The sequence below is a fragment of the Chenopodium quinoa genome, unplaced genomic scaffold (assembly GCF_001683475.1).
Source record: "Chenopodium quinoa cultivar QQ74 unplaced genomic scaffold, ASM168347v1, whole genome shotgun sequence".
In the NCBI taxonomy this organism is placed as follows: Eukaryota; Viridiplantae; Streptophyta; class Magnoliopsida; order Caryophyllales; family Amaranthaceae; genus Chenopodium; species Chenopodium quinoa.
In genome coordinates, this window is record NW_018744704.1 from 3,672,547 (window position 1) to 3,691,265 (window position 18,719).

At 34.2% G+C, this 18,719-nt stretch overlaps 1 protein-coding gene across 1 annotated transcript; it reads left to right on the top strand.

Moving 5' to 3' along the window:
• The first annotated feature begins 2,906 nt into the window (after positions 1 to 2,906).
• LOC110702919 (AMSH-like ubiquitin thioesterase 1) lies at positions 2,907 to 18,169 on the top strand. Its single transcript, XM_021880682.1, has 14 exons — positions 2,907 to 3,198; positions 8,465 to 8,529; positions 9,588 to 9,663; positions 9,813 to 10,013; positions 10,102 to 10,193; positions 11,696 to 11,801; positions 11,874 to 11,920; positions 12,494 to 12,827; positions 14,444 to 14,533; positions 14,641 to 14,703; positions 14,824 to 14,898; positions 15,830 to 15,892; positions 17,664 to 17,716; positions 17,812 to 18,169. Exons 1-14 carry the CDS (start codon positions 3,085 to 3,087, stop codon positions 17,984 to 17,986), a joined length of 1,554 nt encoding a protein of 517 aa, XP_021736374.1. The 5' UTR covers positions 2,907 to 3,084; the 3' UTR covers positions 17,987 to 18,169.
• The last annotated feature ends 550 nt before the right edge of the window (positions 18,170 to 18,719 follow it).

Consider the following 18,719-nt stretch of genomic DNA (forward strand, 5'->3'; position numbering starts at 1 on the left):
TGAAGTAGAAAAACCATCGAAAAAGAAAAAAAATGGTGTTATCAAACAAGAAATTGAAGCAGCAATTAAGAGCTAAATTTGCAGAAATTTCAAACTCTAAGAACCCAGGTTTCGAAATCGTAAAAAACCTAGATTTCGAAATTTTAAAAAGCCCAGAACCCCAAAATCACTGAAACAATTGGTGGATTCAACAACCTAGAAACCCAGATTATCAAAGAGAGAAAAACGCAGGGAAAATCTTTCAACCGGTGAAAATAAGGATACACATGTCGAAAAATCTTCAAAGGGGAAGAAAAGGAAGAGAGAGAAAGTGGGTGATGTAAATGAGGTTGAAGTTGAGCTTAAGGTTGACGAAAATGGCGGTGGAAAGCTTGAGGTTGTTGCAAATGCTGGCGAGGGTCAAACATTGAGTATCAAGAGATTGAAGAGGATAGAGAGGAACAAGAGAAGGGAGAAGGAGAAGAATGAATTGATAGCTAGAGAAATTGAATGGTGAAAATGGCGGTGGAGTTGAGCTTAAGATTGTCGAAAATGGCGATGGAAAGCTTGAGGTTGTCGAAAATGGCGGCGAGGGTCAAACATTGAGTATCAAGAAATTGAAGAAGATGTTAAATTGGGAGAAGGAGAAGAATGAATTGGGAGAGAAAAGTGAGGGTGATGTTAAATAGGAAATGAAAGAAGGCAGTGTTTTAAGCAAGGAAAAAAGAGTTCCTTTGAAGAAGAATAAGAAAAAGAAGAAGAAGCTTCAATCCACCAATGCCATCGTGTTTTTTTTTTTTTTTTATTTAAGTAATTATATAATATTAATAAGAACAAATTACAAGCTGTCACGTGGCATAATTATCCTTAATTACCAACGGCGTTAACGGTAGTTACCAAAAATGGCATTCTGTGTTAATATACATTAACTCAGTGCTATATGGTGAATTATAAAATTTTGTGTGGTATATGATGAATTACGCATTAATTCAGTGGTATTTGGTGAAGAATCCGTTAAATTTATATTTGTAATTATTAGTTACATTGTATTTATTAGGATACTTAACGATTGTATATGTTTATGTTTTAGTTACTAAATGTTTTTTTACATGCAGACCTAACACATTATACGACACAAATAAAATTTCGCATCAATACAAAACTCAATCAAGCGAATTTTCTGTTATTAATTTTGTGTTAGTTTTAGGTCATCAATGTCCGGGTAATTTTTAAAATCTTATGTTTAAATTTATATTTGTAATTATTAGTTAAATTGTATTTATTTAGGATACTTAACGATTATTTGTTTTTGTAATGACATACAATTAGATGTTGTATACTTAATATATGGATGACTTTGGTTATTTTTGGAGATGACGAAAATATTCCAATGCATAGATTTGATTTTATATCGCAACAATTTTTCATTTATTGGTAAATATATTGATTTATTTTATATAAATATAAAGATTTAATTTATATCAATTCAGTTATGCTAACAATTCACGGTTCAATTTACCCATTGATGTAGTAGGTTGGTTGTGGACGAGGTTGGTGATTATATCGAAATAAAAGATATGATAAAACAATGAATAATGATTTAGGATTTAAATTATTAAAAAAATTTCATTTCACATTAAAGATTTTATATAACGGAAAAAATATCATATTTACAATTTATTTATATTTGATAAATTCATTATAAATTATAGTAAAAATAAATATTAAACTTTTGTAATTTTGACTGAAATTATTAAATACAATAAATCAAATAATTAAAAATCTTAGATGAAAAAACCGTGCATCGCACGGGTTTCCATATAGTGGAAAAATAAAGGAGGAAGACATAGTTAGCTAACAAAGAAATAGAGAAAGTGTGTGTCCTTAAAAAAAAGGAAATAGAGGAAGTGTCAACGTGGCAACCGACAACAAGCAGCTGGACATCCAAGCAACGAAGGCAGACCAAATGTGAAAACGAATAAGACAATACTACCCCAGGAAAATTGGGCAATTCAGCAACGGGGCCAATGGGCAAATGCAGTATTTTCCTGTTCATAAGGAACAGAAAATTTGGAATAGTCTCGGTGCCTAGGACTTTTATATAGTTTATAGATTGGTCCATTGTTCCAAAAAAAAAAAAAAAAAAACACAAGTGATTTCCCAAAATAATGTAATAACACAGACTAATTCCTTATATACATTGGTTTAAAAACTATTTCTCACGATACCATCCACACAAGCTCAGTTTCAAGGTTCGGTATTTGCAAGTGAAGTTTTAATTAATATAGAACCTCTATTGGTATTAGAGGTTATATACATGGTATTAGCGGTTCTATATAATTGGTTGTGAAAGCTAAAGTAAACGAGGTAGGTTCAACTTAGAACCGCTAAAGGTATTAGAGGTTCTATGCAGAGGTTCCATGCATAGAACCTCTAATGGTATTAGCGTTTCTATATATAGAAGCTCTAATGGTATTAGCGGTTTTATACTGCGAAATTCCAAATAGTAACCAATTCTACGTGGACGGTATTGTGGGAAATAGGTTATAAACCGACTTATATATGGAATTAATTTGTATTTTAGGGGTCGTTTAGTTGGATCATTTTTCCATCTAGTTTTTTGTTTGGTTGTGGTTTTAGTAATGGAATCTAATACTCAAGGGGTTTAATTTTCCCCATACCCATGAAATCTCATACCCACCCCTCCCCCTAGGATTCACAATCCATTCTATTAATGAATGATAAAATTCATTCCAACAATAAAACGAAATAATTTTGGACTAGTATGAGTTTTGAAATCCTTAACTCTCTAAAATGAGATTTCATACTAATCCATTCCAACTTGATGAACCAAACACCCACCTAGCAATATTCGAGGTAAATCACTTTTCACACGGTTTTCACGCTACAAAATAAAATAATGCATACTTGTATACCAATTATGCCCTTGGTGGAATTCTGACTGACCTTGTTACTTGTATCATCTTTCTTCTCCTCTCTCTCATCCTCCGTCTCCTTCCTCCGCCGTCCGCCATTGACGCGCATCTCCGGAGCTCCAGCTTCGATCAGTCGAAGTTGTTTTCCAATTCTGCACAATTCGAGAAGATGAGGCCATCTCCTGGACCAATCGACATTGCTGCTAACGCTAAGAAGCTTGATGTCGATAATCGCATTTCACTGCGTATCTACTTCAGGATCGCCGATAATATACTCCGACAGGTTATTCATCTACTTCAAATCTGAATTTAATTTTCTGTATAGTTTTATTGATCATAGATTTTCGCTTTATTCGGGGGTTGGTGAATTTTAGTTGATCAAAATTTTCTAAAATTGAGGTTGAACTTTGCGTTGTTTTCTATGTTATAGCAGAATTTTGGGGTAGGTTTGGTTATAACTGACTTGTGAGTGATTATGTAGAAAAAAAAATTGATTGTGGAATGAGTGGAAACAAATTATTTTGTTGAAATTGAAGAATTTTCTATTTTCAGTAGGGTTTTTGTAGGTTTTGATATGAAATTGAGGGAAATTTTCTGAGATTCTATTAATTGTCTTTATATTTTATTGTACCATTTGCTTAGGTAATTTGTGTGTATAATGAGCTATGCATCAGCGAACGTAACGGAGCACTATATTGGAATTGATGTATTCTTCATCTGGGGAGTTTGATTGTGTTCTTAATTATGATATGACCATTAGATTTGTCTTTTGGAGGTAGTGTAAATTGATGCCAGTATTGAGAAGATTAAATGTGGCATAAGTAAAGATGGCTCTGGGACACACCGTGCCGGGTCGTGCCTCGTGCCAGGCCCACGTGCTTTGGGGTTAGTTAGGCTGGCCCATGGCTCGGCCCACGAGTTTCGTGCCGGGCCGGGCTGAAGTTTTCAAAAGTTTGGCCCGTGCACGGCCTAGGCCCACGTGCCATCGTGCCGGGCTTGCGTGCCTAATCAAAATTGCATTGATTTTAGCATGCTTTGTCCGTTTGTCATGCCGGGCCGGTCGTGCCGTGCCATATCGTGCTTCTCCCAAACACAGTGGGCCCAAGCACGGCCCACACGCACAATACCGTGCCGTGCTTTTTTCGTGCTCGTCCCAGTGCCATCTTTAGGCATAAGTGAGTTACATTAATGTAATCAGCTATGTGAGTTGAAGTCTAGGCTCTTATACTTGTTCATTTTGGTTTGGATGATCAAAGAAGGGAATCATACAGAAGAAAAAGTTGTGTTATTGCCGCATTTCTGATATTGCTTCGGCTATTATCATTTTAACTTATTCAAAAACTTCTTACTTATTCTTGTTAGAATCAAAGAACCATTGATACGACTCTAATTGACTTGTTTTATAGCCAGTTGTTAATTGCGGTAATTGGAATGAATTTAAATGTAATTGGGAAGCAGTGTGACATACTTATGTCTATTGTAATGCAATATCACCCCAAACTTGTTTTTCTTCATTAGTGTCCCCTATATGGTAATGGAAGTTTTTGAAGAAAAAAAGGTAGTTTGGATTGAACTAATATTACCTATATACCATAGGAATGGACACTAATATTCTTGCAGATTATTTGTAGTTTCATTTCCATTATTTGTTACCACTTATTGAATTAACCATAGCAATACCTCACATGATAATGTTGTTACATACATATTGTTGTAAAATTATGGTCTTATTTTAATCAACCTAGGAGATGAAGACAAACAACACTAACTTGAAATATTCAAACCACTAAGCCAGATGTTAATAAATTTAGACCAAATCTCCATATTTCTGATTAGGAGAACGAAGCCTTGGTAGTGATTTGTAACTTTGAAGTTATTAGGAAAGAAAAATATATAAATTAGGTTTGGTAGTTGAAGCCTCCATACTACTGATGATGATCTGTCTATGTAGTTTGAAGTTATTAGGAAAGAAAATTATATAAATTAGGTTTGGTTGTTGAAGCCTACATACTACTGATGATGATCTGTCTATGTAGTTATTGTGATGTGTATTTTGACGGTTTATATTTGATGGAAGGATTTGAGTGATTTTAAGGGTGGAAATTTGAAAGATAGTCTTAGAAGGCAACGACTTCTAAGTTTGATTTTAGGAGTAACGATCCCAAAACCCTAGTTAACAACTAGTTTGAACCTTAACAAAGTTCTCTTCAAGCAAAAGCTCAATAATCTCAAATTATAATTCATAAAACATCTTGTTAAAATAATTGACATACAACTAGTATATATAGGAAAAATAAATCTATCCTACTTGCCCTGCAAGCAAACTAAATAAAAAGCCCTAATAATTAATTAATGAACCAAGAGAGCCCACTAATTAATTAACACAACTTTGGAAGCCCAAGGCCCCATAACTACTACTAAGAAAATAATAAAAACATTATTAAAAACTCACTTGTAAAACCCCTACTTTAAGAGTAAGGCAAAACCAAGAGAGTACCTAAATAAAGCAATAAAAATAGTTATAAGGAAGGGGACTCGATTCACATCATTCCCTCCCTCTTAAAAAAAAACTTGCCCTCAAGTTTCGTTCGGAAGACAAGGTACCAAGTCACTAGCCCTCATAGTAGCGCAAATTCCCGCTCCAAGAAGTACTTGAAAAGTATCATAATTCTCCCTATGCACAATCTTGAAAGGTCCTTCCTCTAATGGTTCATTCTTACCTCTAGAATTATTAAAGATTTTTTGAGCATTTAAAGATAAGAAAACATACTCACCAATCTCAAAAGGGTGTTGGTTTCTCAATGACAACATATTAGCCCTTCTTTCCTTTTTGTTAAGTTTAGGCATAATCAACAACTCTCTAGCAGGAGCTTGAATAGGTGGCGCCTTAGGGGGTAAAGGATGTAATTGGACTCTCTTATCCCCAACCTTCACTGAATAAACATTTGTAACACCATTAAATAACACCCCTCGATCATATTGCCAAGGACGACCCAAGAGTATAGAACAAGCAGTCATAGGTAAAATATCACACCATACACTATCAGAATATGAACCCATGGAAAAGTTCACCAAAGCTTGCCTTTTAACCTGTAGTCCATCTCCATCATGTAACCAATTAAGCTTGTAAGGAGTAGGATGGTCCCTAGTAGAAAGATTCATAGTGTCAACCAACTTAGTAGATGCAACATTGGTGCACGATCCCGTATCTATAATCAACGAGCAACTCCTATCACCCACTTTGCATATAGTATGGAACAAATTTTCCCTTTGCTCATGTGTAGTAGGAGGAACAAAATTAGCATGCAAAACTCTCCTTAAGATACCGATATGGTGATGTTCAGGTTCAGGAGTAATCTTTTCTTGACCCTCAAACTCTTCAAAATCAAACTCTTCCTCTGTATTGAGCAAACATGTACTCTCCTTCTCTTTCTCTTCTTGGTCAAGATAAGCCAACAACATTCTATGTTCCTTCTTGGATACCGTCACTTTGTTACCACAATCTCTAGCAATGTGTCCCATGCCTTGACACTTGAAACAAACTTTTTTCGCCAATGCAGCTTGTTCGGGAGTAACAACAATCATCTTCCCTTCATTGTTTGAATTGTTAGAGTTGATATTCGAACCCTCACCATTAAAGAATGACTTCCTCTCCTTGAAATAAGAAATTTTCTTTTCTTTCTCCTGTTTCTCAAATCTCTCTGCCAACCTTAAGACATCATCAAAGAACACATAATTTGATGTTTCCACCTTGTGAGAAATCGAAGGTGTTAACCCTTTTATGTATCGTCCAATCTTCATCTCCTCTTTTTCCTGCAAATCACAAAGCATGCACAATTTCTCAAACTCTTTAGTGTATTCAGCGACACTAAGATTCTTTTGTTCAAGATGATTCAACTTCAAGAATTGATCTTGGATAAATTCCCGTGGTAGGAACCGTTTCCTTAATTGTCTCTTCAACTCGTTCCAAGTATTAATTCGTGGCTCATCTTCTCTCAATCTCTTGGCACGTAAATTCTCAAACCATAGAGAAGCATATCTCGTCAGTTTTAGGTTTGCAACCTTGTAGGCTTTTTGCTCATCAAAACCTTTATAATCAAAGACCTTTTCCATCTGACGAACCCAATCTAAAAAGTCTTCGGCATCCCCATCACCTGTAAATTCCGGAAGTTCCAACAACTTCAAATCTCGATCATTGTCAATTGGAAAATTTCTCATGATTCCCCTAGGTTGTTCGTTGTTGATTATTCTTCCTTCCCCAATCACTTGAGTAGACAAAGTTTCAACCCTTTGATTGGTTTGAGCAATTTCTTGTGTACTCTTCTCAATTTTCTCATTCATTCGTTCAAGACTCGCATTAAAATTTCTCATCATATCAACAAGCATAGTATCCAGATCTTCCTTTGTTAAAGTACTCATGATGTCAAAATAATCACAGTCCTATTCGTGGCCAATTATCTCCAAAAATAATAATCTTGCAGCAAGTCGTACTAAAGGCAATAAAAATATTTTGATAAAGCAAACAAAGCAACTAATTACCAAAATACAATCACCTTAAATTAGTATGCTTTAAAATTCAATTAATACCACCGACTACGATAACTGCAACACAACAATAATGACGGCACAACTTATTCTTCTAACTAAACCAATACTTTGTAATTTGGCAGCAATTCCACTAACTCACCAAGCAAATTAAGAGCACATACCAACAAGTAAACTACTATGTAGAAGTTACGAGTACCTTTTGCACAGATACCAACGAATTCTGCAATTCATCCGCTTGAGTACGAATAAGGATTTTTTTTTTCTTCTTATCAATCGTGTAAGTCGGGAGAACTTACAAAACCTGGCTCTGATACCAATTTGATGTGTATTTTGACGGTTTATATTTGATGGAAGGATTTGAGTGATTTTAAGGGTGGAAATTTGAAAGATAGTCTTAGAAGGCAACGACTTCTAAGTTTGATTTTAGGAGTAACGATCCCAAAACCCTAGTTAACAACTAGTTTGAACCTTAACAAAGTTCTCTTCAAGCAAAAGCTCAATAATCTCAAATTATAATTCATAAAACATCTTGTTAAAATAATTGACATACAACTAGTATATATAGGAAAAATAAATCTATCCTACTTGCCCTGCAAGCAAACTAAATAAAAAGCCCTAATAATTAATTAATGAACCAAGAGAGCCCACTAATTAATTAACACAACTTTGGAAGCCCAAGGCCCCATAACTACTACTAAGAAAATAATAAAAACATTATTAAAAACTCACTTGTAAAACCCCTACTTTAAGAGTAAGGCAAAACCAAGAGAGTACCTAAATAAAGCAATAAAAATAGTTATAAGGAAGGGGACTCGATTCACATCATATTGGTTAAGTGGCCATCGGATAATAATATAAAAAACGATAGAATATGCTAATTCTAGTCTGCTAAGGAGTTAAGTTATCTACAATTTCAAGTAATTCCAATTGCTTATTTTGTTTTCCTTTCCTGTTTTGAAGCCTTTGTTTGCTGCTTAATATTGCCACCGTAACTTTTACAGGCTACTATCTTCCGGAATGAGAAGAATATTATAGACCTCTATGTCATGCTTCTACGATTTTCAAGGTAAAAATCATTTTGCCTATCGTTATTATAAATTAATTTTACGCACTGGATTTATAATTGGCATATTTTTAGTTATGGGAAATATTATATGTGGATCACATTGTAGAAATACTTGTTACATTGTAGCCACGACCAACTTTAGGTTCCTTTTTTTGTTGGATAGGAAAATTGATGTAACTTTTATGGGACAAAAGGAATGTAAAAGAATATGAAAGGTTACTTTAGGATCTGTTCACCTTATTTTCAATTACTTCAGGGAAAGATAATGCAGATCAATTAAATTCGAGAAAAATAAGTTCAATTGAGATAAAACAAATTATGACAAGTTCTACTGAGTAAAATGAGGGCTACTTAAGTTCAATTCATAAAAAATAACTTAGTTCCTTTGTTATTTGATTCTTCCACTACTCGCATACTATGGTTTGGTAAGGCTGATGCCAGCTTGAAAATGAAATCCTCTTAACGAGCGTAACTTTTTGTAAAACCAGTCTTTTAGTAGGAAAGTGCATGAATTCTTGGAAAAATAGGAAGCAAGCCTTTGTTTAGTAAGTTTGTTTCAATTCATATATTGAAGATATCAAATTTTATACTTATTGGCTAGCGTCAAAGTCAAAATGTTGGAAGAAAGTAAGATAAGTTCAATTTAGGAAGAATTAGTTCATATTAGTAAGATTCTATGTAGTCATGATAAGTGAAAATCAAGTGACTAAATCATAGTATCGTAGTGGGTCACATTGAACTTACTAATTAATCTAGGTGATTAATAAATAGTTTCATATCCACCCTCAATATCTCACAAAAGCACCCTTAAATGTATAGTATACCCCCCCCCCCCTCCTTCCCTTTTGTCATCCCTCCCCAAAGTCTGAACCTCCTATGAATTTTAGGGTAATGTTTTCACAAATATCAAGATATGGCACTATTGACAAAAATATGAGATTTACCTATTGCTCCCCCCAAATCACATCTGCTATACATGTTGATTTGTTCTTACTTATATGATTTTTTTTTTTTTTTTTTTTTATGTATCTAGCTATTTACCTTTTGCCTTTTTTCAGTTTGGTATCTGAGACAATTCCTCGCCATAGGGAATATGCAGCATCTCCACAAAGCAAAAAAAGTTTATTGAAAAAGGTGATTAAAGAATAAAATTACATGTATGTTGTTTGCTTTTGTTATGTTTTATCTTAGTTTCAGCTGTAGAAGATTCAGAAAAACATATGTATATTATGAGTGTTTAACTTTCTGTTTGGCGATTTATTTCATTTGTTTTATTTGTGCAGCAATTGATAATTGCCTTGAATGAATTGGAGGCTCTGAATCCTGCTGTTAAGCAGAAAATTAAAGAACATGAAAGAAAGCCCATGTACCAAGTTATTGGATGGAATCATAATGATCGTCCTAATGAAAATCATTCTCTTAGTTCTTCTGTGCAATGGCCTCTTATCAATGCACCCTCTCCAACTAATTGTCAAGTAGTTAAGGTACATTTGTGTCTCTCACTATCTTTTTTCTGGAATCAAAACTGGCTTCTGCAAAAGTTTCTGTACTCACATTTCATTGTTGCATAAGGCAACACAAAATATTTCCAGGGGTGCATATGGAGGTTTAAATGCTCAGCAGAATGTTTACACCATCCCGGTGGAAGAGAAATTTCACAAATTGTAAGTCTTAGCATTGTTAGCAAGATAAAAGTTTCATGCAATGTTCTCTTTGCTCTATAGTTTGAAAAAATCTATATTTTGCATATGCAACATCAGTTTATACTTTATATTGCTGCTCTTAAAGAATCAAGTGATATTCTTCAAAAAAAAAAAAAAAAAAAAAAAAAATAAAAAAAAATAAAATTCAAGTGATATTAGTAATTGAGATACAAGTTTTTTTCTTGTCTAGAGTTAAAGTTCATTATCTGTTAATTCTTCTTTTCTACAACTTGCCTTGTGACTTTTAACCCTTGCATCGCCAGTATTCTAACTTTCTGAGCAAATTGTTCTTTTTGATGAGGTTTTATATCTGCAGCTTGTTAATTTTTTAGATACAAAAGCCTTTTTCTTTTTTAATAGGTATAATTACCCTGGGACAGATGTCAGAACTCTGATGGTGTCTAGAATTTAACATAATAGTTCCAATATGGTTTTGTTGTTCTGTATCTGATATAAGTAACGTGACAGTCTGAGGCACTATGTTGGTTCTGGATCTTGACTGTTATAGTTTGGTTTGCTGCTGCTGAAATTTACTTTATTCATTTATTTTATATTTATTTTCTTATAGAATTTTACCACATCTGTTCATCTGTTTGGGATTGTTTGGTCGGGCAATGAACATTTTTACTTAATTTATGGTCTCATAAACTTCTTGCCAACACATAGGTTTTTCTCATGTTTTTCTTCATTGTAATGCATATCACACCTTTCTATATTCAAATCCTCATGAACCTTAGTCTATCTGGAAACACAGGTTTGACGTTGTATATTAACACTGAAATAATCACTTTTCATATAAATAGTCTTTCTACCCTGGCATTGACTTTTCTCATAATTCTATTGAGGAATATAGTATCATGCATTAAAGTAGCACCAAGGGAGTCTGGGAGTGTTTTTTTGTGTACAGTAGGGAGGGCCATGAGCACCAAGTATGGCAAAATTATGGTTTGAAGTTCCAACTATACATCAGTCTCGTCTAAATTTTCGAGCTAGACAAGTTTTGCCCTTGAAAGTTTGCTAATTTACTTCCAAACTTGCAGCACCATACTGCCTTCACCTTTGTTCACCCTTCTTTTCCAATCCTTAAGCACATCTTTGTGCTTTCCAGGTTGCTACCAGCTCATCCTAAACTATGCTAATTGTTGGTGAGGATGATAATTGTTTATTTTGATCATAATTCTTTTGCTTGTTAGTTTTTGATCCTGATATTGACTATAGTAGGTTCATGCAGTTGTTGGTTAGTTTGCATCAGATTCATCTTATTGAGCTGAATGATAAACAACTAAGATTTTGATGTTGTTATAAAACTGCAGTTACATATTGATGTTAGGTAAGGTTGTAACAAGTGAGACTTAGAAAGATCTTTACCTGCCAATTATGTTTTTCTTGCTTTCATTAGCCATATATCTTCCCTAAATTTTACTGTTGGGTTGTGTTGTGTTGATGACTTGATACTTATACAGATCTGTTTCCTTTCCCCGGCCAAAGGAGGAGACACTTTTGAGGCATTCAATTTTGGGACCAAATGGGCTCTGCAGGCAATGGCAACCACCCGTTTCTGATAAAGGGGTACATGGTCATAGCATCTGATTTATTTTCTAATTGCCAATATGTGTGCTGATTTTTCTCTGATGGATGCAGGTTCGATATCCCAGTAATATTGATACGACTCCTGTTGAGATTCCAAGGTAGGTCTGATGGTTATGCTCTGTCCATGTCATCTATTTTAACTACTATGAGATGATATATGCTATACCAATTGTTTCTGTCAGAAGAAAAAAAATATCAGTGTATATATGTATCCCTGGATGTAGAGACTGCTATGAATGTTTTACTGCAGTAATCTAGTTGATACCTTTGCTAGTGGGTGTGGGTGAAGGAATTCTCATGTTTAATTTTATTATGCGTTGTGCAGTATCAAGATGCATCTTAGTATTCTTTCATTTGTGTGCATCATAGAGATACATTAAATGACAATCGTCTTGTAGATGTGTGGAACCAAACCTATCAGTATCGTTTTCTAAACAACAATGATAATTCAACACCCCTAGAGATGGTGTCGTGCATTATATGTTGGAGATGTCATCGTACCCAGGTTTTTAATTGCTTTATGGGGTTGGTAGTTAACTCTGAAATATCCTATTTAAATGGTGCTTGTATTGCATAAAAGAAACTGCAGTGATTTTTGACTGTTCTGTCCTTTCAGCTTGGGGTTTATTTGTTGTTATTTCTCTTGTTCTGTGGTTTGGGTTGACAAGCAGGCTCCAACAGGTCATGGCTATTGAAGATGGAGTTGCAGCTAATAAAGATGATAGCACCGTGGATTGTGAAAAACCAATTTTTCAACCTACAGTTGAACCTAGTAGTGATAGTAGTCAGCAGCCACAAGATGACGAAAAGCCAATGATTTCATTTGAAGAACCCGATGTTCCTGAGACTGTTATTGTGAAGCAACCTAGCCCGCCGCCTGTGCTTTCAGAGGTGCAAGACTTAATCCCTTCCGAGCCACCTCTAAAGACTGAAAAGCTTGACACAATGGACAGTTCTTTGCAAGATAGTTTGCTTCAGCCAGAATCTCCGATGGAGTTGCACATAGTAAGAATGTTAGCTGCCTCTTTGTTAATTTGACATGTTAGTTTAGTTTTAATTATTTTTCATATAGTGGTTTATTTGAATTGTTTCTGCCTTATGCCATCTCATAGTAGATATCTTTCTGGAGCTTTTGGTTAGATTTTGTTGGGGTTAGGGTGAGAGATGAGAAGCAACTAGAGCTGTTAGATTAGATCTTAGCCACCAACTGATATTCCTTTTTAAGAGAATATAAATATTGGCTAAGATGGTAAGAAATGTGATTTATATCCATGAGGTTTAGTGTTCGAAACTTGTCGGATGCCATATTGTATAATTGTTGTAATGCTTGATAATGGTGACGTGGCGCAATGCTAGTTAAATGATGACGTGGCACAATGATAGTATAGATTTATGTGGCACAATGATAGTATAGATTTATGTGGCACATAAACGTTTGAAGGAACACTTTTAATTTTGTAAAGTATAGATTCGTATGAAGGATGTATGAGGTGTGGTATTGTGAGCGAGAGGGCATTTTTGTATTTGTATCTCTCGTTCTTCATTCCTTAACCTGCATGCCAAAATGAAGCATTTTAACTAAAAACGAATGGAGGAAGTACTGATTTTGACCATTTTTTTTCTCTGATTTAACCCTCATATCTCACACTATTAACACGTCCCTCTCACTCTTCTTTAACTTTATCCACCCTCAATTACACCCACTCACTTTTTCCAAGTTTTCATAGAAACAAGAGTCCATTAGTTAGCCGAACTTTTGGGAATGAAGGTATACATATATTTTTTTTTTTGTTGCCTATCACAACTTTGCATCGAGGACCGTTTTATTAGTGGCGGATCCAAGTTTCCAGTTAGGGGTAGCATGGAAAATTTTAAACAAAAAAAATATACGAAGTATTGAATAACTGAAAAATCGGACTTCATAGGTGGTCATATATAAAAATTTCGCCAAAAAAGTTAACAAAATAACAGACCGATGCAATGTAATGTGATGTTATTTGACTGAGAACTTATTAAAAAAAAAAAAACTGTGAAGTTGTACGGAGTATTAAATTTGTATATATTTTTTTATAATTAATGCTAGTAGTTTTCAAATGTAGCTAATTAATCATTACGGTTAACAAAATATTTCATACTCTTCAAAAAATTAAAGTGTGGAAACGAAAAAAAAAAAAAAAAGACTTAGAAAGGAAAAAGTCAATGAAGAAAATGGGGATTGAGAGGGTTGAACCCCAGATGTGCCGCACAACAACCAAAACTTAGCTAAAAGCCCATTTACCACTGCAGCAAGCATTGAGATTAGTTCTAATTGAGCAGTTTTAAAATTTTATACCAAATTACTAGGGGTAGCATGTGCTACCCCTAGTTACTTTGTAGATCCGCCAGTGGTTTTATCCTTCTCAAATAGTGGTAGTATAATTAGAAATCTTATACCAAGTATGAAATTGTTTAGAATATGAAGATGACTCTCCATAGTACTAAAAAAGAATTTAACACGTTAAATTTTATCAAATTAACGCTTTTTTCTCCCCAATTTTAACTAAAAATCAGTAGACTGTATATTTATTCGTTTATTTATTTATGTATCTACTTTTCTGAATGATCTATTGCGCTGCTGACAGTCGACAAGTATGATGGATACTTTCTTGAGATTAGCTAAATCAAACACCTCAAAAAATCTGGAGACATGTGGTATTCTTGCCGGTTCACTTGTAAGCTCTTCCAACTATTTTTTTTTTCTTTTTTTTTTTATTTTTTAATTCTACAATATGATGGTTGGTGGAATCTTAACATTATGGTGGTTTTTTTTTCTCTGTAGAAGAACAGAAAGTTCTATATTACAGCTTTGATTATTCCGAAGCAGGAATCAACATCCGATACTGTAAGTTGATTTAAATTATACACTTCGTATATATGTACATCTGCATCCCTGTTCTTTATGAAATATAATGTTTTGATCTGTCTTTATTTTAATCAAGCCTTTTTTTGATCATATGACTAGTGTCAGGCAACAAACGAGGAGGAGATATTTGAAGTGCAAGATAAACAATCGCTTTTCCCACTGGGATGGATTCATGTACAATGATCTTATTATATTTCTTATATTTGCTATTATTTTTAATTCGTGAAATCTGATTGGTTGTTTTTTGCTACCATGTGTGTTACTCAATTCTGCTCCATCTTCCTCTCTGTTTTTCCCCATTCCTTTTTTGTGCATGATACATAGAATTTTGATATGAAAATTCTTTGCTGATGTTTTTTCTAATCCTCTGCGAGAATTCTTAGAAATGGTTAGCCTGTACACATGATATGGCGTACAGTAATTCTGGAAATACAAATGATAACTAAATCATATTCCTTCTATTGATCATCTGTTAAAAGTTTTGCATGCAAGTATGGCAGGACCTCTTTCCATTTCTTCACTTTCTTCATTTTACAGAGGTATATACATTGTAGCACCAGTTGTATAGGATTTTTATATTAGACTTCGTCCAGTGCTGCATATTTATCAACATTTTTTAATCATTATTGTTGTCATTACAAATATAATCAATTAATTAGCAATCAGCATCACCTTTTTCTAGATAATGGGGTTTCGTTTTGTAATCCTATGCTCTAGCTCTATGTTACTTGGACTCAGGTACCCATGTCCGACACGGGTACGTGTCTAAGTGGCTGACTCGGCTATTTTGTGAAAAAAATCCATGATTTTAAACTAAAAGTGAAGTGTCTGAGTGTCATACCCATATCTGAGTGTCGAGAATCCGACACGGGTACGTGAGGTGAAATGAAGAGTCCGAGTACCATAGCTCTAGCTGTCAAATTGTGTCATGGCAACTAAATTAAGGCATATTTCTCTTAAATGGCTAATACTAGACTATGAAAATAGTTGCCTTTGATCTAGAGACTGTTGAATTTTTCATCTTATATACATTTTATGCAATATTTTCCAAGTAATAGAGTTCTTTCATGAGTAACTAATGTCCATTGCATGTTGCTATTGCCAGACTCATCCCACACAATCATGTTTCATGTCATCAGTTGATGTTCATACCCATTACTCATATCAAGTAAGTGATTTCTAAACCTTTTTACTACGTATATTTCTCTCTCTATTTTTTTTTCTTGGGGGCTGGTGTTATGATTCTTGAACAAGCCTGAATTGTCAAAGATGTTTTAAAGATATTATCATATTGGCTGTATCCTAGGTTGTGTTCTGTTTTCTTGTGTCTCTGAATCATCTATATTTTCCAAGTTGATTGGGGACATTTCACAAATGATATTGAAGCTATCTGCATGAAGTATAGTGATAGTTGGGCTCTGGAAAACTTTGTACTCCCTCCATCCCAATAGTTTGTGTTTTTTAACGGTATTTAAGAAATGGGAGGAGAAAGTGGATGATGTGCATAAAAAAGAGGTGAAAAGTATAATCATAGACAAAAGTAGAGAGGAGAAAGTGAATGAAGTACATAAAAAGGGTGAAGAGTACAATTATAGATAAAAATTAAAGAGAGAAAGTGGAAAAAAGTATGAACAACTGGAAAATTCAAGGGTAATCTAAGAAATACAATGAATAAAGTTAAAAAATAAGGGTATAAATGTCTTTACATATTATCCAAAAATAGAAAGAGGAACACCATTTTGGATCTCCAAAATAGGAAAACAGGAACTATTATATGGGATGGAGGGAGTACGAAGTATGAGTTACAAGGTCCATTAAAAGCTAGGATAAATATTTCTAACTTTTGTCATTCTTCAAGAAATGGCCTGCGGCTTTGTGAGAGAGATAAAAATTGATGAGAAATGTGATGGTTAGCTGAGAAGATGTAAGAATACATAGAAACGTAAACACCTTTGCTTTAATTCTCTGTATTTAACCTTTAAAGTTGAAGATGATTTTCTTTAGGTATGTTGGAGAATGTTACATTTATTTGCTTGCCCTGAGCAGATTTATGGTCCTGTGCTCTTCCAACGAGGCATTTGGCCTCAAGAAGCCCCTTTTAAGTTCACTGGACCTGTTTTATATTGGAGAATTTCTGCAAACTTCATAGCTTCCTGAGTTTATTTATCAATTAACATATTGCAGTTGAAATAGCTATGCTTTCTCAGCTTTAGTGACAACAGAAACTTATCTGAATATGTAGTTAATATTTTATGTTGCCTGATTGGTCAAGTCCACTTGCAGGAAATCTTTAATTGTATTGTGTTACAGTATCTGCTCTTCTGACTGACAATAGTTTAGTTCAATTTCATTGTGGTACAGGATCTGCCCTCTAGGGCATATACAGATAACTTTAACTACTACCTCCGTTAATTATTATCTGCAACAAAGGGGTATTATTTGTGAGACATAAAATATTCCTTTGTTGCACATAATAATTAACGGAGGTATTCAAAATTCATAAAAAAATAAAAAAAAAATTGGAGGTGAAGAAAATAAAACAGATTTATTGTTGGAAAGTTATTCATTTTGCTAAGCATTAATGATAGAGATTGGTGTCCATGGCTTTATAGTCCATTGTGAAGCCAAACTAGTTTTCTCTTTTTGGAAAGAGAGGGGTTGGGGGGGGAGGGGTGGTCAGGCACTCAGGCTACCTGCGTGAGTAAAACAAAGAATAACATAGAGGTGTTGACATGTATGTATAGGGAGCTGGCGGGGTTAAGGATTTAGTGTTAGCACTTAGGCCATGCCTGTTTTTTGAAGTTCTCTATTTTACATATTCAAATATGCTATGCTGGCAGTAAATTGACAATGAGAAAATGTGACAAATTATGTTTGGATATGATTTTTTATCTGGCAAATATATTGTAGAGATGACAGAAATCTAATTGTCTTCTCAGGTCATGTTGCCTGAAGCTGTTGCGATTGTTATGGCACCAAGAGATAGAACCAAGTACGTTACTTGTTACTGCACCACTTTCTATCGGGTTTATTGCTGTGATTTTGTGTTTGTAGCTATCTTTGAACGTTTGTTTTTTTCACAAGCAGAACTCATGGCATTTTCCGATTGACAACCCCTGGCGGCATGTCGGTTATTAGACATTGTGATCGGCGTGGATTTCATTCACATGAGCAGCCTGCTGATGGTGGGCCCTTATACAAACAATGTACAGATGTATATATGAATCCCAAGTTGAAGTTTGATGTTATTGATCTTAGATGATTATTGATTAACTCCATGAATTCCCCCCCTCCCCCATTTCTGGTTCTCCCAAAGGCATTGCGTTTTTCTTTGGCTGTGTAATTGTCAGACACAACAAATTAACAGTACATATTGTAAATTGAGAAAGTAATAGATTCATTTTGATTTTCTTGTCTACTGGCTATAGCCTATAGCATTTTGAAAGATTTGATCATGCTAAGCATAAATCATTATTATTCATTGCATAAATAATGAATATCATTAAGTTGTCCAAATTACTCCGTAATACAATACATGAACTAGAAGTTCGACAATCCCTCTGTTACATTTTGATATCCTTGAATTGATTGTGCATAGTTGTAAACGCGTTTTTGAATTTATATACATCAATCGTATTGAAAGAGTATAGAAATTTTAGGTATTATACTCGCGGATCCACAGATGAACACGGGGTAGCACGTGCTAGCCCTGAAAAAAATTATAAAAAAAAAAAAAAAACTTTTGCCGTTAAAATAAGCTTCAGAAAAGTACAGTATAAATATACATTGTTTGTTAGTTACTTTGATATAGGTAGCGTTGTCTTGGTGGTTTTGGATGTGTGAAGAGGATGAGAATTGTTAGTTAGGGTTTGAATCGCATTATATAAAAATTTAACCCAGTTTGTTCGATTGACTGGTTTTTTTTTTAATTTTTATTTTTATTTTTGTTAAATCTAGTGCCATTCCTAGTTTGAAATCCTGCATCTGCCACTTTA

What these genes read in the sequence shown, in the direction of transcription:
- LOC110702919 (XM_021880682.1), top strand. Translation starts at nt 3,085, where the DNA reads ATGAGGCCATCTCCTGGACCAATCGACATTGCTGCTAACGCTAAGAAG. An exon ending in AAAAAAGTTTATTGAAAAAG is followed by an intron (nt 9,664 to 9,812) that starts GTGATTAAAGAA and finishes TTATTTGTGCAG; the next exon opens with CAATTGATAATTGCCTTGAA. An exon ending in AGGAATCAACATCCGATACT is followed by an intron (nt 14,704 to 14,823) that starts GTAAGTTGATTT and finishes TCATATGACTAG; the next exon opens with TGTCAGGCAACAAACGAGGA.